Source organism: Chionomys nivalis, chromosome 19 (genome assembly GCF_950005125.1).
Source record: "Chionomys nivalis chromosome 19, mChiNiv1.1, whole genome shotgun sequence".
In the NCBI taxonomy this organism is placed as follows: Eukaryota; Metazoa; Chordata; class Mammalia; order Rodentia; family Cricetidae; genus Chionomys; species Chionomys nivalis.
Genome location: NC_080104.1, coordinates 22,278,387 through 22,300,296, shown reverse-complemented (window position 1 = coordinate 22,300,296; position 21,910 = coordinate 22,278,387). Strand labels below are relative to the sequence as shown.

The 21,910-nt window shown below is 41.0% G+C and overlaps 1 protein-coding gene across 2 annotated transcripts in view; it reads right to left on the bottom strand.

Moving 5' to 3' along the window:
• Col9a1 (collagen type IX alpha 1 chain) overlaps window positions 1-21,910 on the bottom strand; it is an 83,543-nt gene that overhangs the window by 24,009 nt on the left and 37,624 nt on the right. For both annotated transcript variants that reach the window (XM_057751011.1, XM_057751012.1), the window contains 12 exons: window positions 17,853-17,906; window positions 15,434-15,487; window positions 12,721-12,774; window positions 10,545-10,598; window positions 10,356-10,409; window positions 10,171-10,224; window positions 9,699-9,752; window positions 8,675-8,719; window positions 7,731-7,784; window positions 7,586-7,639; window positions 910-963; window positions 241-312 (listed from right to left, as the gene is read on the bottom strand). In XM_057751011.1, the coding sequence (XP_057606994.1) occupies window positions 241-312; window positions 910-963; window positions 7,586-7,639; window positions 7,731-7,784; window positions 8,675-8,719; window positions 9,699-9,752; window positions 10,171-10,224; window positions 10,356-10,409; window positions 10,545-10,598; window positions 12,721-12,774; window positions 15,434-15,487; window positions 17,853-17,906 (657 nt within the window). The remainder of the gene's footprint in view (window positions 1-240; window positions 313-909; window positions 964-7,585; window positions 7,640-7,730; window positions 7,785-8,674; window positions 8,720-9,698; window positions 9,753-10,170; window positions 10,225-10,355; window positions 10,410-10,544; window positions 10,599-12,720; window positions 12,775-15,433; window positions 15,488-17,852; window positions 17,907-21,910) is intronic.

Sequence of the window (21,910 nt, the reverse complement as noted above, 5' to 3'; positions counted from 1 at the left end):
ATAAAAACTATAACTACAACTGATACTTCGGCCTTTATTTCTCTTTCTTCCAAAAATTTACTTTTTCATTTTGTTTCTTTCTTTCCAATGTCATCTCGCCGTAACTTCATTCGCCTTTCACGTGTTTCTTTGTGATAATCATTAGAGACAGTCATCACTGGGCAAAGCAAGCTTGATTTCTCAACAAAGAAGGATTCATCATTCCAGATGAAAAGGCATGTAGAATGCTGGATCTCTTACCCTGTCGCCTTTCATTCCAGGAAGTCCAGGGGGGCCAGGCAAGCCAGGAAGGCCAGGGCTCCCACGAGGTCCCTGGAAAACAAACAGAGAAATCTCCAAAGTCGCGGTGCCCACAATACTCAATGTTGACAAGCCAGACAGGGCGCTGGGGTATCAACACATGTCTAAATTTAATGTGTGGTTGGTTAGAGCTGCCCCTTCAGTTTGGCTCCCTCTTGTAACCCAGAAGAGGGGCCAGCGGCCTCCCACCTTCCACCCCACCTCTAAGTTCCCACTGCACAGCTCATCAACAGTAGACTCTTTCAGTCAAGGTCCCGAGGGACACTGTCGCCTCTACCATGTGAACAGGAGCTACACAAGAAGCAAAAGCCAGCAATTCATCCACAGTTCTCGTCCATTCCAAGAAGAGGCAGATGCCAAATGCAGCACTCCAAGCCTCTCTAGATTTTCAAACGCATTCAAACCACACTGATTAAAATAAATACTCATGGAGGATATGATAGATATGATTTGAAATTCCATATTTCCAGTTTCACATTTCATATACAGCAAAAAATGTATAGTCGATTAGGCAACCTGTTGTAAATTGGTTTTTCTCCCCTTTCCCGTCTCAAAAACCATATCTGCTTTGTAGGACGCAAACAAGTAGAGACTGGAAGCATCACTTACCAGTTTGCCTGTTATACCTGGGGACCCTTCTGGTCCTACTTCCCCTCTAGTGCCCTGTGAAAACACACATGTTGTCATCAGCTGTATGCTTAGGCCAGAGTCAAACGCTTAATTGTTATATGAAAAAGAAAGAACATTCCATATAGGTTTTTTGTTAAAATTTAGGAGTTGCCAAAATCCTCTCCCTTCACTGTGGATGAAGGTGCTAGCCATTCTATCAAGATCTAATTATCCTCTGTGCACACTCTTCATGGGACCTGCTCGTGCTCTCCCAAGGATGCAGGACATTGGAAATATTCACAGCCTGTATATGCAATGACAGTTAGCAAGGTTCAGCATGTAAGTCGCATTCTATTTTACGTTATGGATATTCATATATATCCACATTTTATGCCCGCACTTAGACATGTTCTTGGGGTATTCCATACCTATCCATTGGGCATGGCGCCATGTCTGTGATGCCAAGCAAGCTCTTGTGTTTACGGACACCTCAAAGGAGCAACTGGGAGTGACTGCTTACCTCAAGAGAGGCATGAAAAGGAAAACACAAGACAGAGATGCTCGTCTGTGAATCATCACTGCACCTCAAGAAGGCACAGATGGAAGACATTTATAAACTTTCTGAGATAAAATGTCTTGTTTCCTTCATTCTAGATCTAAATATGTCTTCAAGGATTACAGACTTTGAAAAGTGACTCACTATGAAGATTTGCTAACGGCAATGCCAATTTTATTTTTTGGGCCAATTTCAAGTTTTTTTTATTTGAAATTTATGCCTTCAAATTTCTATCCTACTTGAAACCCTAACTTTTAAAGAAAAGGAACTTTTGAGAGAAAGTGATGAGTGTCTTTTACTTGTATTCTTAAGAACTCAACACAATTTCATGTGATCTGACTAAAGCCTGTTGTATACCTCATGCTGTGTTCAGCTGAGTGGAACACTAGTTCACAATCAACCACATTCCCTTCGAGATCTATCATAGAACTAGGAGGAATAATTTGAGTTTGTTTTCCTTTAAAATGATATAAGAGCTCCATTTTAATAATTAATACTTCTAAATGCTCTTGGCCTATTTTGGACTCTATGTTATTCATTCATCTTTAGGTTGAACAAGGTGTCAAGATCCATAAACCTCCTGAATTTTTGATCTCCCTAAAGGTTAACACTTTATAGCAGCCTCTGGCTGTGGAATATAATTTCATTGTAGTCATTTTGGATGATTTGTAAGTGGTTGAAACTCAATGCTCTCAAGTACTTTTCAATAAAATTTATATTAACCTGTCAGGTGTAAATATTTGGAATAATACATTGGTCCTTAATCCCATGAGCATCTTGGAAACCAGAGGCAGGGCCACGAGGATAGAAGCAGCTGTAAGGATGCAAACCCAGATGAAAAGTGGCCACTGTAACAATTTTTTTCTATCCATCTATAAAGATTATCTTCTGTCCTCCCTCCGACACCTACCACAAGAAAGGCTCATGGACCCACCCTTCCTTAGGAAACTATTGAAGGAGAGTCATTGTCTTCGGTAGTATAGGCTCTGGTGAGTCCCCCATGCTCCAGAAACTGAATTACACATATGCTCACACAGATACCCTTGCAAAACTCATTGAATCACTAAATAAAGACAAAACAAGAAGATAATAAAACTTTGGGGGGGAGCTTGTATGAGGAGTGAGGAGGGGGGTAGAATGTGTGGGGTATGTGAGTTCATAATACATTAAATACATGTATAGCATTACCAAAGAACAAGCTTAATTTTTAAAAATTGCAACAAAAGAGAAGATTGGCTTCTGCTCCAATTAATTTGCCCCAGACCTTCCAAATTCAAGATGGCTTCTCTTCAGCATATATATGCCACTGGCATTTTCAAACTGTTCTCTGCTCCATTGTGACATAGATCCCAAAAATCATTAGTCTAATATGACATTAATTTTAAAAACGAATAATCACTGGTGAGGAAAAGCAGATATCCAAAGAAAGCAGAAAGTCTGGTCTCCAACAGAGTCTCAAGTATTCACTTCTAATTCAATTCTAAGTAAAAGAGTCAATGCTGCTGCATCACAATCAAGGATGGGTAGCAGAGTTCTTTTCCAAAGACCGAGCATCATGGCGCTAGAACCTTTGGTTTATTCTTGGGAGAATTAACTATCTTATGAGTCAAAAACAAGGATTCTCTCCACTGAGATCCAATTTTCCCCCATCTTTCATGACTTCTGCTTGTTTCCTAAATCCTCCTCAACCACCGTGATAAGGACCCATGGATGACTCAGGGCACCACTGCCGACAGCCTGCACTGCCGATGGATGGACCCAGGAGAACTCGCTGGACATGGAGAACCACGAGAAAGACCTGTGATGTGAATGTGTGCTTCTCTCTTCTGCACAAACAGGTAGGTTCTTGTTCTTCACTCCTCTGCCACACACTCCAGGCTATTCTAAATGTAGCTATTTCAACAGACATCATCTCACTGGGAAAGTCCGAAATGGTCATTTTCATGACAGTATCCAGTTACTTATAATCAACTGTTAAGGATAAGTTCTCTGATAGTCATTTTGTAATTTCTGTACACAACGCGCGCACACACACACACACTGCATATACTTGTGTAAACTCCGGATTTTTTTTTTTGTGTGAGAAGAAAAAGATGAGTAGTCAATATATAACTAGACACTCTGGAAATGTAGAAGTGTAACTAGGCAAAATACATAAGTGATAGAGCCTTATGATCCAATAGCATGTGCTCCCCACACTCTCAGGTGTGGGCAGTGGAGGCTGGCCCCTCCCAGTGACTGATAATTACACGCCCATGACAATAACAGTCTCCATTTATAACAATAGAATCAGAAGGAATCGTAATCAAGACAGCTGATTCTGACAGTAACAGTTCTGCCCGTTATTGTGTGAGATTGTGCTAAAGGGCTCTTTTTTTTCTCAGGGCCTTGTGCTTCTACTCGCAAAAACCTCAGCGCCACCTGCCAATGCATCCAAAGTGTCCCTAAGAGCCAACCAAGGCTTTAGAGAAGACATAGAGCCTCTGCCCCTGCTGCGGCTATGAACAGCTCCTCTCTGTCCTTCAGATCTGGGTGGCATGAGAGTTTGTCCCTATGTTTACTCATCCCTCTTCCCTTCTGATTCTAATTCTGTGCTTCTAGTGTAACACACACCCAGGAATCAGTACAAGTTTGTCTATTTGTCTTTACCAACTTTTCTTAAAACTTCAAATAAAAACTTAAGACTGAAATGTCTCATAAATCTTAAATTTAAAAATGGCTAAATGTCTTATACCAGCAGATTTGGGCAAACAGGTACCAGCTGAAAGTCATGCAATGGCCGGCAGCATGCAACTACAGAGAGACATAGACACCAAATCCTTCAATTTGATGCCCCTTCCTTTATAAAGGAACGATTAGACATTTATAAAAGATCACAAAAAATCTGAAAATTTAGTGTGACGTAATGTTACCAGGATTGTTTCCCAAAAGGACTGACTCTATTCCATCTCTTCAGTTTGTCATGAATCTCATACTCCCCATGTTTCCAAAATTACCCCAAATGCTAACTAGCTGAAGAATAAATAGCATGGTGCATGCTGGCTAAATTTTAGAAGTGAGAAATTATACATCATTATTTTCAGTCTGCTCTGTGTACTGAGTGCCTCTCTCTGGCAACAACAAAAAGAGAAGATGCCGATTCAACCCAAAAGATCAATCTTGATTTCTCTAGACTGTTTCTTTTTATCAATTCGTTTTCCTATTAAATTGGAAAATCACATAAGCTCTACCTCAGGGAATAACTTTCCATTTGTTGCAAGAATGTTCTAAAGGATTCAATTTTATGATATTGATACAGTTGTATTTATCTTGCATGGCTTTAAATATTCTCTGATACATAGGCAGAGAGAAATCTGTCTGAAAGTTTACCATCACACATATCAGTTTCTCGCACCATTGCCGAGGGCTGGGCAGAATGGGGTGCAGCTTAGACTGTTCAACAACACACCGTCTGGTCTTCATATGGAGACCTCTTTGCTTGAGACTGTTGTGTTAGGATGGGGTGGAGGTCTCCAGGAAAAGTACAACAGGGACATAGGATGTTCAGAAGGAGGTAAGTCAGCAGACTGCTATCCCCACTAGAACCAAGAGAGCAGAGCAAACATAATACACTCATCCAAAAACCTGGCAAGTTCAAAGAGGCTTCTTCAAAGTAGCTAGAATCCACTAAAATGCAGTGCTGCATCAGAGGCCAGTCTGTTGCCTGCTCTGCATCAAGAGCTACTCACACCAATTATAAACCTAGCAGAGAATGCCTACTGTGTGTGGCAGAGGTTCCCATAAAATTACTGAAGCAGTGGTTCTCAACCTGAGGGTCACAACCCCTCCAGGGGTTGAATGACTCTTTATCATGGGTAGCATAAGACCACCAGAAAACACACATATTTTCATCATGTTCATTGCATCACTGACTCTCTGTGAGTTCCACCTAAGGGAAGGACTGATCCTATGTCCTTCTCAAGTTCCGTCTCTGGAGAGATATTAGCTTGTGTTCCTTTCATTTACCTGGTAACAACAAGCATTCCCTGTGTGGTGTGTGCATGTGTGGTGCATATGTGTGTGTACGTTCAGTGCATTTTTAGTATGCAGTAGGCCCACAATCAATGTTCATAAGTATGCACAGCTTTCTGCTAAAAATAAATTGATTTAACAGGAAACCGTCTCAAAAACACTAATTCCCGGACTCTTCCGCTTCTCCCTGAGTCAGGCACGCAGCATTTTCACTGCCTGAGAAATGTGATCTGGCTTTAACTTCAGTGCCTGGAAAGTCATCCACGGCAGGCATTTTAGTTAGAAATTCACAGGCTTCAAACCCAGGGGAAGAAAATCATGAGTGAGCAAAGAGCAAGGCTAGAAACAGGCACTGGTTTCGTTGGCTGCTGAGAAACCCTGAGAAACCGCCTGATACAGGTCAGTTATAGACACGTGTGAGAAGCAGAGAATGCCACTCCTGCCGCATAACAGCCGACAACGTTCACTTTCTCAAGCATGGAAACCTTCGTTCCACACACTCAAGAAAGGCTTCAAGGGAAGGATGTTTAGATGTTTAGATCTTCTCTCTTGGAGTGTTTGCTTGCCTCCTTGTTTTTATTACCCAGAAGACTGCAACTAAGAACTGAAAATGAAGACCAGAGAGTTTTTAGGAAGTCGGAGTTAAGCACATAATATGAATGTTTGAATTACTTTATTTTACGGGTGTGACTGTTTTCTACATTATGCAGCACCCAAGGAGACCATATGAGGGCGACAGATCCCGTTAGATAGAAGTTATAGACAGTTGTGAGCTTTTGCCTGGCTGCTGGGAACAGAACAACCAGTGTTCTTAACTGAAGAGCCACCTCTTTGGCCCCCGCATGAAAATTTTGATCAGTTTCTCTCTAAGGATTAAAATGTATCCTCTAGTAGGGAAATACACATCGTTGTGTTGTCTATAAAACAAGTAGTTAAGTTCATCCTTATACACAAGTTCACATATTTGCACTTAAGAAATAGGGAAGCTTCTCGAAGTTTAAATGGACAGTCACTCGTAAGTATATTCTCAAGAGAACCTAAAGGCAACAACAGAAAAGTGTGGACACGTATGCTCAGAGCGGCATACTTATAAAAGTGGAGGACCAAATACCTACTCCCCATGAATGGGTGGAAGAGATGGGATCTATCCGTGTGATTAATCCACAGTTAATTAATTAACTGCTATGTAGCAATAAATAGGAAAGAAATGCTGGAACATGCTACGGAGTACAAGAATGTTGAGCCACTATACCAAGGGACAGAAGACATATTGTATGGATCCCTTCCTACAAACTTTCAGAATCAGTAGTGCTATAGGGACAGAAGGGGAGCTGGGATGCACAGAGCTGAAGGAAGTGGAACTGAGTACCTGAAAGTGAGAACAGGGCTTCTTTAATGGGCGATGAAAATATTCTGAAATTGATCGTGATGATGGCTACATAATTTCGTGAATATACTAAAAATGAGTGTCTTGTATATTTTTACTGGGTATTTTTTTTTCTTTTTTTTTTTTTTTTTTTTTTGGATTTTTTGAGACAGGGTTTCTCCGTAGCTTTTTTGGTTCCTGTCCTGGAACTAGCTCTTGTAGACCAGGCTGGCCTCCAACTCACAGAGATCCGCCTGCCTCTGCCTCCCGAGTGCTGGGATTAAAGGCGTGCGCCACCACCGCCCGGCTTTACTGGGTAATTTATATAGCATGTGAATTATACATCTTTAGTGAACCACACTAAAATACTTCCAACATGAGATGAAAACAAAAAAGCCCTAGCCAGGGGTAGGATAGGCCTTTAATCCCAGCACTAAGTGGCAAAGGCAGGCAGATTTCTGTAGGTTCCAGGCCAGCCTGATCTAGAAGATGAGTTCTAGCATAGCCAGTGCTGTAATTCAGAGAAACACTGTCTCTCGGGGGGGGGGAACTGGGAACTTTATGCTTCTTTTAAGCACCATTTTGGTACTAATTTTTGAAAAAGAAGATACACTGTATATACAGATTAGCATGCTGTTGTCTGTCTGGACAGATAGACATGCCCGTGCTCAAACACTCATGCAGTCATAAGTAAAGGACATGCGGGGAAATTGTCAGAGGGAAGAGTAGAGAGGAGTACTCACAGGGAGACCCCTGGGTCCTCGAGGTCCCACCTCTCCTGGAGGCCCTTGCTGGCCCTGTGAAAAGAAAAGCAGGTAGGAAACAGTTAGTGATCACCTTCTGGCCACAATGGATTGTAATTGCCTGAAAACTGAAGTGCAGTCTTACTGGTTTTCCTGAACTTCCCAACTGGCCAGGCTTCCCGGGAGCACCTGTGTTACCCTGAGGACAAAAATGTAACATTTAGAGTAATTCAGACTGCGGATGAAGCCGTCAACCTGCCTTACCCACACTATGTGTTAAACAGCACTGATCTCCTGGTTTCACACTGGGACTCTGGGAGGATACATAATCTTTTTCTTAGGTGTGTGTTTGTATGTACATATGAATGCATGCTCACACGTGTGCACATGTGTATGCATGTCTGTGGATGGGCGTGCACCTGGTGTGTATGTGAAGGCCAGAATACATCTTTGTGTGTCATTGGTCCTCCTGTGTTTAGGGAGACAGTCTTGCATTGGCCTGGAACTCATCATGTCGGCTAAGCTGGCTGTTCACCAAGCTGAAGGCGTCCTTCCAGGACTGTGAGCACATGCCTGGCTGTTTACAGGGACTGTGGGGAACAAAATCAGGCAAGCTCTTCACAAACTGCACCGCCTCACCAGCCACAGGTTCTACCAGATGATGTTTCACCTACTTTACTCAAGAAATGTCAGAAAAACTATGTTATCACTTTGTTTTCTCTTTTTCCTGTTGCTTTTAATAACTTGCTCTTTAATTCTCTGTAGAGTATAGTCTGACATTCGTTCTATTGACTAATAATATAGTCCTTATTTTAAATAGTCAGAAACCACGAAGCTGCCTCTGTCTTTTATAGTAGCGAAAGGCTGACGTTCTCATGAAGTCTGGTCAGCAGATTTCTGCAGCTGGGAAAGAGACTGAGCACGTGACCCATTAACGCTTTTTGCTTCCTGATTTCTCCCTGGAGTTAAATATAAAACCAAATCCAGACTGAATGTATTAAAATTATAACAAAATAAACTTCTAAAGGGATAAAGCAAATGCTACCTGACAGGGGTTTTTGTTTTGTTGTTGTTTGTTTGTTTGTTTACCTTTTCACCGGCCACGCCTTTCGCACCAGGAATCCCAGGTACACCCTAAAAGAATACACACAGATTCTGGGTCTAGTCATCTCATCTGACAATCCATCAAACACCAAAGCCATCAGAGAGCAGGTGGAAGGGATCATGGCAACCCAGAGCAGTGCAGAAAAGGCTGCCATCTCCCAAATCGGTCAGTGCTGGAGCTACATACGGTGTGCAGCCAACGCTCTGCTTCACTGTCCCCCGCTTGCTCAGGCTGAACTGTAAGGAAAATCTCCAAGCTAAAGCTATTTTTCGGAATGACCTTTCAAGCTAGAACTCAAGCCTGTCCTCACATCGGCAGACAACCTTCCCGGCAGGACAGATGCTACAGGGACGTGACATTACTTCTTGTACAGAATAATAAAACCCTCATTTCAGTATTGGGAGTCCTCGTATCCCCTGGCAGCTTACAGAGTGCCAGATGCCACAACAGATTGGGAGCCAGTTCTTGATACTACCAAATATCCCTTGTTAACTCAAAAGATTTGCCTTCAGAGACTCAAAAAGCACAAACAATGTACTTCATATGAATTTTCAGCCATAGTAATGAAGGGAAGTACCAATTGCAGTGTTTGAAAATATCACCTAAGCCAAGACTGGTAACTTTTCTCCGACTGTCCCTGAGAATTCTTATAATCTCCTCGTGTCTCAGCCTTGCTACCAAGAACTGCAAGACTGGCTAAAAGTAAGACAAGAGACAGAGCAGTGCCCACTGCCCCGGACTATTCAAGGAAGGTAATAGAGAAGGCAGACCCAAACCATAAAGCTAAATGGTGCATACAAATAATGAACTACTCCCTTTATTCTTCTTGGGCAAATGACCAGCTAATCACAGGGGGGAAAACATCAAAAATGTAAACATTAAAAAATAGAGCATCATTTTTTCCATCAAAATTTAACAAATTTCATAACATAGTCTTCCCTCCGAATTCATCTTTTTTATCCCATACATAAAACATGAACATATAAGCAATCAAAGATGAGAACATACCGGCAACCCCTGCAAGCCCACATCACCCGGAGGTCCAGGCTTCCCCGCTTCACCCTGAAAGCAAAGTTCTTAGTCACACAATTGTGCCATTATGAACGGATGTGTTCTTCTAAGAAAGAGGAGTGCAGACATTTTAGGTGAAAATATTTTTCCAGCAGCTAACCTTAGGTGTACTTTGAAATTACTTAGTTCAGGTTAGGTGGTGGGTAGGACACGGGGAACATATTTAAACAGAGTTTCTTTCAGACGACTTTCATCAATGAGTCTATTTTACTGAGTTCCTAAAGCAAGCAAGTAAGTGTGCTATCTTAATAAGAATTTTGCAGTTGGCAATTTCAAAATTGAAAGAGAGAAGAAAAAAATGGCAGTGCTGTTTAAGAAAACTTCCTGGTGATGATATAATGGAAATGCTGAATTTAGCTTTGCAGAGCAAAGATCTCTCCATTCATACAGGACTCAGCCACACAGCTACCTTTGTTCCCGGCATTCCAGGTATTCCGTCGCGACCATCTACACCTGGCAAGCCCTAAGGACACACAAAGAGCACACTGTGTCTTAGAAACAGCCACGTTCCTCTTCTCTACATTACTTCCTGAAATCCCACTGCTAGTCAGCCATCTTGGGAACTATATCTGACACCTACAGCTCAGGACATACCGTGTCTCCTTTCGGCCCAGGAGATCCAGGAATTCCTCGGGAACCTTGAGCACCCTGGAGGGCAGAAGAGAAAGAGGAAACCAGGCATCTTCACTGGGCACAGTGCACAGGTCATGCAAACACACAAAATCGACAGATAATTCAGAAAATCAGGTTGCTTTGCCGTGATGAGGTCTCATCTGTCCTCACCCTGTCTCCCTTGGGACCTGCTTCTCCTGGAGGGCCCCGCTGTCCTTGGTCACCCTGCAGAAACACAAAAGTTCCTAATGTGAACAGAAGCTGCTTACTTGGGGGTGCTCAAAGGCTAGAAAACATCATCTGCATTGAAGACTACTGAGTAACTGTTTTTAAAGTATATGAATGTTTTGCCTTGGTATCAGATCCACTAGAAGCAGAGTTGTAGATGGATTTCGAGCTGCCACATTGGTTCTGGGAGTTGAACCAGTGTTGTAACTACTAAGTCATCTCTCCAGCTGCTATTGAGGAATGTTTGCTCTTTGTCCGCAAAAGTAAATAACTTGATCACTGATATTGCCATAGGTTAACTGAGGTTGTGTGTCATTTGTTTCCATTCTAGATGCAAGATGGTTCTGCCCTCTGGATGTGCACATGAAACAGACTGAATTTCACATTGTTCACTTTTTGTATGTATAAGCTGATCTCATTGGCTGTTATGGTAGGCTGAGGGATGAATTAGACACCTGGATTTTCTCATTGCTATTTGGTTCCCACTTCAATAGTAAACAGTTTCTGTAAAAAGTATCCACCTAATGATACATGTTATATATGGCAATAGATGAGAAGAAAAAATGATACGTATACCCTGGCAATGCTGAAGCAGGCATAAGCAGCCCATATATGGTGGTTCTGTTGAACTTGTCCACATTGGGTTTCATGGTCTAAGTTGATGAGGACAACTGACCAGGTCACTTTCCCAAAGGGGTACCAGTTCTCAGTACAGGTGGTTGTGACTCACCATGTGGTTGCTGGGACTTGAGCTCACGACCTTTGGAAGAGCAGCCAGTGCTCTTAACCACTAAGCCATCTCTCCAACCCCCAGCAGATGAGAAGATGTCTTTCTTAAAATACAGGGTTTTTGAATTGTTAAACTACTCCAAGCTTAATCCGGCTCTCTGTTGCCATTTCTCAGCTCAGACTGTTCAGCTTGGCATTGGCATCACCCATAATGCATTTCTACTTGATCCATTCGGTCTCCTGTTCTGAAAACTTACGTTTTCCCTGTGGTAACACAAATAACACCACCACCAGCAGCACCCTCTGCACTTTGCTTCCTTTCCCAGAAGGCCTTTCCAGAGCAATCTTCCCCTAGTGAACTGCCTCTGTCCCTACTCAAGCACTTGATTCTGTAGCTCATCAATGAGTCCTATCTTGCCTTCCCCATTGTACCTCAATAATGAGAAATTCTCTTTTATGTGTGTAATGTCTACCTTTTTGTGGTATACATGAGTAATAATTATTTCTTTCATCTGTGAATCTTCAAAAAGGTCTGAGGCAGTCTGAATAATGACCCATGGGTACATGGTAGTCAAACTATGAAACAATGAGATCAGAAACCAGCAAAGAGGAAAAGGTTGAACAGTCTAGGCCCCAGAAACATGGTCACCGCTGTCAGTCAGAGTACCCTAACAACCAAAGCAAAAGGAAAATGCGACCATATAGGCAGGTAACCACAAAACATACCCCCTAAGAAAACCGGGGAAATAGTTCTCTGCATCCAAAAGAAAGATCGTAATTTTTAAATAAATATGAAAACTTTTGCCCACTTTTCTATTTATTTATTAGCATTGGGGAACAAGCCTGGAGCCTTTCACATGCTAGAAAAGCACTCTGTCACTGAACTATGTCCCCAGCCCTCTGTTTATTTTATGGCAGGGTCTCACTAAGTTGGTCAGACTATCGTTGAAGTCACTCTGTAGTCCAACCACGCCTTGAATTTGGGGTTTCGCTACCTCTGCCTCTTGAGTAGCTGCAATTACAGGCCTGGCCTATCAAACCTGGCTTCTATTTTCCATTTCAATAATTTATATGGAAAAGTTACTTATGTTTATCCCTATGGATAGAAAAGGCACAAAGAAAAGAAAACTTGAGTAAATAGGGTAAAGCCTTCAAAACATGTGTTTTGGTTGAATGTGATAGTGTTCTTCTGTGATCTCAGCATTTAGTAGGTTGACACCAGAGGATCACTGCAAGTCTAAGGCCAGACATGGCTACACAGCAAGATGATATATCAGAACAAAGGACGGGGGAGGGATGGTAGAAAAGAGAAGGGTAGCAGAGGGGAATGGAAGGGAGAGTATCTTTGTTTTAAAAATCTGTCGCTGATTGTGAGAGAAAAGCTACTTACAGCTGCGCCTGGAATCCCCTGCGGCCCGGGCTCTCCATCTAATCCCCGAGCACCCTGAAAATGAGACAAGGAAATAAAATTCAGACCAGTCATGCATGTTAAAGGGCACCATCATCTTTCTAAAGAAGCATATCAGCCAGACGAAAAGGAAGCTTTATGTTCTTATTGCATACTGTATTTGTGAATGAACACAGAAGAATAATTCATAGGATGCTTAGGACATGAAGTCACTAGTGTGTACTGTTCATCACGCCAAGAGCACGTGGGACAACCTTTGATACCACTCTGTATATTCTAAGTTAACCATGGCTCTATACTCAACTGCTGGCATGAACAGAACACTGGTCCTTATTCACAGAACATAGCAGATCTACTGAACAAGATTCAGCAGGCAGCCTCAAAAGGCTCAGGACGTCTATGGGAATTCACTAATGCTAGGGGTCCTAGAATCACCAGGTGAGTGTGAATTTAAGGGTAGCTACAGTGGACTCTGTGATGCCACAAGTGTGAGAAGGACTTCTATGGCTCTAGAAACCCCCACCCCAGCCCTGAGTTAGAATAAAAGTAAATCACACGACTGTGATTCAGAAGAGGGAATGGTTAGACTCCTAGAGGAATCTAGACAAACCCACTCCTGGATTGATATTACTTTCTATATAGTAATTTGCTCTATAATGGAATGGCATAGGAACTGTCAAATTGTCCAAGTCTAGACCTCTGGAAATGGTCTCAGACTTGGTTACAGTACAGATACCATCTCTTCATTTTCTTCATTAGAACCAAAGGGTGGTTTTCTTTTAGAAAACAAAACTACCCGTGGGTTTTGTGCTCCCTACATATTCTCCCTGACAAAATGTATGCCCCATCTTGAGATGTTCCTCTCATCCCGAAGCGAATGAGACAGCACTAAGATGACTCAAGTGGGCCGACGGATGGTCTCCTAACGAAGTAGCTGAAGGGTGGAGGTGATAGAAACAAGCAGAAAGCGGTCAAAGGCACTGGATAGATGTCAGGCCGGCACAACCAGGTGGACCGGGGAAGAATGAAAAACTAGAAAACATTTGATATAAAGTTCAGACATACGTGGACTCAAAGGAAAAAAAAAAAACACTGTGGAAGCAGAGGTAGCACAGAACCCTGAAATTCTTTGATCACTAAAAACTAGAAAGAGCAGAGCCCTTCTTCATTCACCAGAAAAGAATGGATTAAGAACACCCGAAAAAGACCTCGAATTCATCATTCACCTTGCATTAGGACAGCACACCCCAGCCTTTGCATTTCGGAAATGGCTTTGATGCACTCTCTCTGCCGTGTTGCAGTTCAGCATGAGCTCAGGCCCAAAGTGCTGTTACTAAGTAACCCTTTCACATCTGCCTTCACAAAGGGAGCTGTCTTTTTGAAGCAATTTAATAGAAATGAAGAGAAATGAAACATCTTGAAACATATCAAATGGAGCAATACCTCAATAAAGAGCATATCAAGAACAGTAATTGGCTTCAAGGCGAGGTCGCCTATTTTATGGGGTGAGTTAAATCCATGGGGGTAAAACGATAGCCTGGGTGTTCGCTGTATCAAAAAGATGGAATTTATTGCTTAATAACCAAGAGATGTGCATCAAATGTTACTTAAAGAAGCATGGATGTACAAATAAGTGGGACTTCAGTGTTGTGTGTGTGTGTGTGTTTTTAAAAATACCTCAGGGGAGATGGAAAGGAGAAAACAGGAGAGAACTATCTAGAAAGATAGAGTGTGAGAAGAGAGATTGAAGAAAATGTGGTAGACAAGTCAGGCCTGCAAGCCACAGGGTGTGTGGCTCTTCGGAAAAGGGTTTCTTTTGATACATTGTATATCAACAATGAAATCTTAACTAAAAGCCACTATGTTCTGTGGAACTGATACAAATTAGCAGGAAAAGGCTCCGAAGAGAGCAAAGTCAGGGCCACTCCACCAAGCATCCTACATCTTCATCCTTCACCATCACCTGCACCTCATCCTCCTATCACCTTCTGAAGTCGGCTTTGTCATGGGCCCGTCCTCCCAGATCTCATATCAAGATTAAGCCACTGCTTTGCTGCAAGTTCCTTGCTCTGCCTGACTGCAGATTTTTGTCTTCCCTAATTGTATCGTACTTGCTTATCTATTTACCTGCCTCTCCAAAGAAGTAATGCACTTAAGGTAAGCCCGATCTTCAAACTCTCTTTGAAGTTTGCAGGTGCCTTGCACGGCAAGAGTCAGAAAAACTTGATTTCTGAGACTGGCAAAGGACAGGCTGGTATCTATGGCTACAACTGTATGGCCCCTGTTTAAGGCAAAACAGCTAACACGGTCTCAGGACCCTATCTCTCCTTTTCTATCTTCCCTTGTCTTAGCCATGCTGGACCAGAATCATTCCCAGCATTGTGTCAGTACTGTGAGCACCGGCTACAAATAATGATAAATCTGGAATAATTCATCCCCACTTATCCTAATTTACCCAAGACAGTACTGCCTCAAGCCCATGGATTCTGTGCCATGAATCCCACCAAAAATATTTAGTGGGAAATGCCTCTATATTTAATAATTACACATGGTTTTCTTGTCATTGTAAATATTTACAAAATATGCATTGTATTAAGTACTATAAAACATATAAACACATAAAAGATAAACTAAAAAGAGATGCCACTGGAGGAAAAATCGCTCTTATATTATGTCTTTACTACAGATGTCTCACTTTTTCTCCTTTGTCTCCAACTGTTCCAGTGAAGCCTCTCAGACCTTGAGGTCCCTGGAAAAGCAAGAGGGGGATGGCAAATGATTTCTGTCAAAGCACACACTTTTTTGCAGATGCTGATCCAGAAAAAGCATGTTACCGTAATGAAAGAAGACATTAAGAGATGGCAACAGTATACACAGGCAAACACTTCCAATATAAAAAGAAAGGTCAAGTAAAATTCTAATGCTTAAAATCCTTTGGTAAAATTCTAAAGGCTTATATAACTCTATACAAATTGAGTGAACACAATAATTGACAGCTTAAAAAAAGTAAATACAAGCAACTCTGACAGTGTTGTTGACATCTTTTAACCCACGGGTAGAATCCACACTCCCATTGCCACCTCTTTCGAGGTCCATTAGGAGTAGCGCTACTTTAACTTTTAAAATAATAGCTACCTACAAACCCATGTTGGCAAAGGAAGGCAGTGTATTATCAGAAATAGAGCTGGACTGTCCAACAGCCACCTGTCACCAGTATTTATCACGCTATTTCTATGATAAGGAGTGTTCTCAACGCCAGCATGACATGGTAAGAAATCACAGACACAGAGGTGAATAAGCCTAAACACGAGGAAGCGGAGTGGCTTTCAAGCACTCTTTCAGTACTGAAAAGTCTCTTCCGTGTGCCACCTGCTCAAGGGTGAGCCTGGGTGCTCCCCGGGGCGGAGCTGTGAGTGCATGCTCCGTAGAAAGGAAGTTAGATACTTTTGACATCTGCCGACTTCTCACGTTGACTTAAGGTAAAGGTGCTTTAGATGGCTATCGTCTTCATCTTCACAGTCAGCAAAGATGGACAGTTCTAGAACCAGCCTTCATTTATCTAGCTCAGTCACAAACTCTCTGCATGTCAGTCAGAAAGTGTTCAAAATTCCCGAGTACAGTATGAACCAGGCTGGATTGGCACCTTAGGTTGTCAAATGAAATGTGTCCATATCAGATTAAGCGCCCTAATTTATGTAGCTCGTTTACTGACTCTGTGGGTAATTCCTGTACATAAAAAATTAATAAGTAGATGTGATACAGGAATCGCATAAATAAGCCCTTAAAATGACTATTCCTTATACGAATACACCATAGAAATTTTTATAAATGTATGTATTGTTTTATAAGTGTGCTTTTATATCAAGAGGCAAAAATCTGTGAATTCTCCAGAAACATTTGAACATCCTCCTCCCAAACACCAGGAGGTGAGCAGATGATGATAGTAATTCCCAGTTGATCCGCTGAGCTGCACAACATAACTCCATAATCTTCGAGAATGGATTTTTTTTGAAAATATATAAACCCACACCTATTTTCATTAGATCCCCAAAGCAAAAGCAAACAAGTTCACTATCTGGCACTATCTCTTGGGAAGTAAAAGTTCAGTTCCTTAATTCCTCCTTGCAAAGACTTGGAAAAAGCAAACTTGTGGAGAAAACATTCACTCTCCTACAAAAGTCTCTTACAGATCTCCTGTAGCCCAGAAGAAGAAACCACTTCTTAGATGCTCATCACCATTTCCTTTAGCCTTAAACTCTAAATAAGCATGGATCTTTACAGCCCTTCTCACCCCTTTAAAAGACCAGTTCTGGGGCCTCTCACAATGGCTCAGGAGTTAAGAGCACTCCTTCTTTTGCAGAGGTCCTAGGTCCAGTTCTCAGCTCTGACACATGGCAACTCACAGCTGTCTATAACTCGAGTTCAAAGGCATCTTCTGACATCTGTAGGCATTGTACGCACATTGTGCAATACATACATGCAAAACACTTATACACATAAAATAAATAAGTAAAATCTTTTTTACGAAAGAGTAGTCCTGAGAAGAAGATCAACGCAGGAGAGGGATTCCGAGTTGTCTTCTCCGACTCTTTGCTGGTAGCCTTTTACATCGGCTTTACTTCAGGAAGCTTCAAATGTTCAAGGAATCCTCAACATTTATTATTGCTGTAATTTAGACTAGAACAAAGGCCAACAATTGTGCTTCCACATGGTACAAATTAACATGAATTCCAACCTAGCAAACATCTTAAACTTGAAGTATGTTTATGTCCAGCTGTCTTACTTCTTACATTGCAGCAGGTGTGAGACTGCAGGAAGAGACGTGGTTATGGGCCACTAAGAGCATTCTAATGTGTGATCACTTTCTGGAAGGAACTGCGGTAATCCCATGGAACTTAACCCACTTCGTGTTCAAAGCATACAAGACGTTACTTCTGTCATGCCAGAGCACTGCTGAAATTAAAATATATCATCCTGTTGGGCTCAACATTTGCTTTCAGGTTATGAAGTCTTGGAGGTTACGTAAGATTTTACATAGAACTTACTGCAGGTGTGAGACTGACATTAAAAAGATTTGCTTATCCTAGGTAAACATTTTTTAAAAAATACTTTACAGGGGGTCCTTGAGCTCCAACTTCTCCCAGTTCTCCCTGGTCACCTTCTTCACCCTAAAGAGCAGCAGAGAAAAATCACAGTAAATATTAACTATAAAATGAATACGCAGATCTTGCTCAGGGTGCGAAGTGTGTTTGACATCCTCTGGATGGTTCTACTGTGTCTTGTTAAATTATATAGGCAGGCTGTGTCAATTGCATGGTATTCAGGCAATGCAGATAAACGGACAGGGAGTCAACCAAGGAGATAACACTTAGAAGCTGTTCTTTCAAGATTTTCTAAAGAGAGGAAGGAAGGCAAGGAGGGGAGAAAGAAGAGAGGGTACCTAGGATGCAAGTGTTACTAGGAAAATATAACCACATCACAAAATCTTTTGCTGTAAGATACTTTGTTGTAATTTTCATTTTGGCTTTTCTTATCATAAATTTATGCCACGAACAATGTTAATGCATTCAATCAACTTTTTATAGATTATGCCTCTGATATCAATAACAGAAAGGCTACTTTCACCAATAAGAATATTAGTATTTATTTATATTTTCTTTGAGTCATTCCATAGTTCAATTTTTATGCAAAATATTTATTAATAATTTAATTTTTGGTTAAAAATGTACCTTTGCTGTGGTGATCAGACACTTGTTTCAGTTTCATGCATTGACTAACCAATGCTTTCTCTATAGTGTGGAAATGGGAGCTGGGGAGCTCTGATTTTACTGTTGACACGCTATGTGATGTCATTGTTACCAAAACTTTTTTACTTACTGAATTTTTAACATGTTTTCATCTACGGAGGAAAGAATTTCTCTATATGTTTTGCTGATAGATACTCTCCTTTTTCATATTTGCCTAAATGTTTATTCTTCCCGGTGAAGTTGAGTCACTGATCTGGAAGGGACAGATGGTGTTGTGGGTAAGATTGCTTGCTGTGCTGTCATGAGAACCTGAGTGTGCGTCCAAAGAACCTACATGAAAAAGCTGCTTATGGCTTGCACATGTTCCCATAACCCAAGTGCTGTGGGGGCAAGGCAGGGACAGGAGGGTCTTTGATGCTTGTGGCTGCTAGCTTGGCTCCAGGTTCACTGGGAGACCTTGTCTTAAGGGAATAAGTGGAGACTGATCAAAGAATAACCAGTGTGCTTGATGGACCTCTGTGTTTACACAGGTGTGCGTGCCTATGCACACAACACACATGCACACACACATGCACATACACACGCACACATGCACACATCACGCACACAGAGACACACACATGCACATGAATTTTAAAAACAGAATTGTCTGGGGTACCTTCACAAAAACACTGTTTTGTATTAACGTATACTACTCTGCTTTATTCTTGAAGTCAGTGTATTTTACTCTACTTAGTAAAATCTTTTTTTCTGTTTTTATTTAATGAAGAAAGTTTTGTCATTTTCTTTATGTTAGACTTGAATACTGCTGAAGTTTGCTCAAAGCCATCTGCATTTGGGTTTTTATTGTCATTGGGAACGTCTCTCATAGTTGCTATTTGGACATTTTGTTATTTTGTAAACTCTGTCATACTTTAAAATGTTAGAATATTCTATAAAGAAGTCTGCTTCCCAGGCTGTGGATATAGCCCAATGACAGAGCACTGGTTGGGCATGCCACAGCCCTAAGTTCAAATCTCGAGCATCATAGAAGAAAGAGAGAGAAAAGTCTGACGGTTTTCTCTTACAGAAAGGCAACTCTACAGATTGAGAAAATACTAAATATAACACTTTACATTTCAGTGTTAATACGTATCTTTAATTGTGATGTTATTAATGAGTAAAACTTCTTATTTATATTACATATTAAAATCAATTCTGTCATTCAATTATGAATATACATATTTTATTAACTCATTTTCTTGCTTATAATTTTATATCAAATTTATATACAATAGATTAATAGATAATATTTATATAAATATAATATAATTGTAAAATATTATAATTTTCATAAGTTATACATTATATTTACAGTTTTTTTCACACACACTAATAACCAAGTACACCTAAAAAATTTAACAGAGTATTAATATACAACATTTAGGCATCAAGTGCAAAAAAATTAGATTATTTGTGCTTCAATGAATTACATTTAATTTTTGCATTTTTTATTTGGAGGGGTATGCACATGCCATATGCATCTATGGAGGTCAGAACACAACTTACGGGATTGGTTCTCTCCTACCAGCACATTATTCTGGAGATCAAACTAAGGCAGGCTTGACGGTAAGACCATTTACCCATTCACAAGAGCCATCTCACGAGCCCTGGCACTCAATTTCCAAGTGAATTATGAAATGTTTACTGCTTTAGTACCATAAATAAATTCAGGTTGTATTCTACTAGAACTTACGATTGACAGTGGAAAGAGGTAGTCCCAAGTTAAAAGCTACTGAAATTGACTAGTTCCATGGAGTGAGTAATCTTTATGTGAGTACTATCAAAGACTTATTTTTACTTTATGTGTATGAGTGTTTTGCCTGGATGTATGTATATATGTGAAGGCAGTGCCGGCAGAGGCCAGAATCCCCAGGAACTGGGTTGAACTGCCAGGTGGATGCTGGGAACTGAACCAGGATCCTCTTCAAGAGCAACAAGTGTTCTTAACTGCTGTGCCATCTCTCCAGCACCTCCCGAATATAATTAAATGGTACTTGCTTTTCCTCCAGAGCTATCACATCGCTGTACAAACAACAATGATTGATAGTCCGCTGCAAGTTTTCTTATCAGCATATGGCATATTCCTCATAGATTTCCAATAAAACTTGAAGTAATATGTTTGAATTAAACATTTCTCCTGCAGATAAAAACGTACTCACCCAATCAATAGTCACAAATTCTAAATGACAAGTTTAGGAGACCTCATTTATCATCATGTTCCTGGAGGAATTTAAAATGGATGCTGACTGAAGTGTAGACTGACGGTCCCAGGACCACAGTTTTATTATTAGGACTTCACTCGTATTCACAAAGCTTTTTAATCTTCGTTAGTTAACGTGCAGGATACATTTAAAGACAGACTGTGGAGCTGCGTGCCAACTGCAGACCTCCAGGCCCCTCTGCTCTCAGTTAAGGCTCAGTTCTGTCAGGGCTCGGTCATCAACGGCCTATTGACATCCCACCTTCTTAGGCCAGTTTTGAAAGTCACTACTTAAAGTTTAGGTTTGTACAAAAATATCAAAGGAGCTACAGGAATCTTCAACATCAAAGGGGATTTTATCCAATTGCCTAACATGCAAAAAAGAAAATAGTTTCTGTGTGGCTAATTTGTAGGCACCAAAAATAGAAGCTTGATGGTCATTAGGGAGAAATGCCCTGATTAACAGTTCTAAATCCTGCGGGACAAGGGAGAGATGGTTCTCCAAAGGAAAGGGGCCCACAGCACAAGGAGGAGGGGATAAAAGTATTGGTATGAACGGAAGCCTACTGTCTCCTTTACACACGCCTCCCAGAAAAAGAAAAAAAATCTCCGGGTGTAATTTAACGTTCTTGCTTGCCCGTTTTAGTGACTTAGCCAGTGTTCTGGTGGAGTAGTATGTCATGTTCAATTTAGTCAGTCCCCTGTGGCTGAGTATTGGTTTTGTTTTCTTCTGAACTCTGAGAACTTTGAACAAACAATGGCACATAGCGAGTAGCTGATAAATATTGGTTGAATTTTCAAAATGGGGAAATCTAAAATTCTGGCGAGGAATGAGCACGCAGAAAAACAGGACATTCACCTTTTCTATTTTATTCAAGTTTGACACCCGAAACCCAGCGGTTTCATTCCAGATCAATAAAAATACCTTAGCAATTCACGGCCTTCATAATAAATGACTGAAAATAATGTGCAAACTGTAATAGGGCACAGAAAATTGGCCCGTTTATCCTGATTATACAAGTGAGGTTATTTAACAGACTGATTTGGGCTGAAGAGTTCAAGGATGTTAATACTCAAAAATATTTTACTCAAAAAATAAATTGCCTCTCCTGCTCATTACTACTGAATAAAAAGGTGAATATTTTACCATAACCTAGTAATTATATGGACAGACACAATCAAC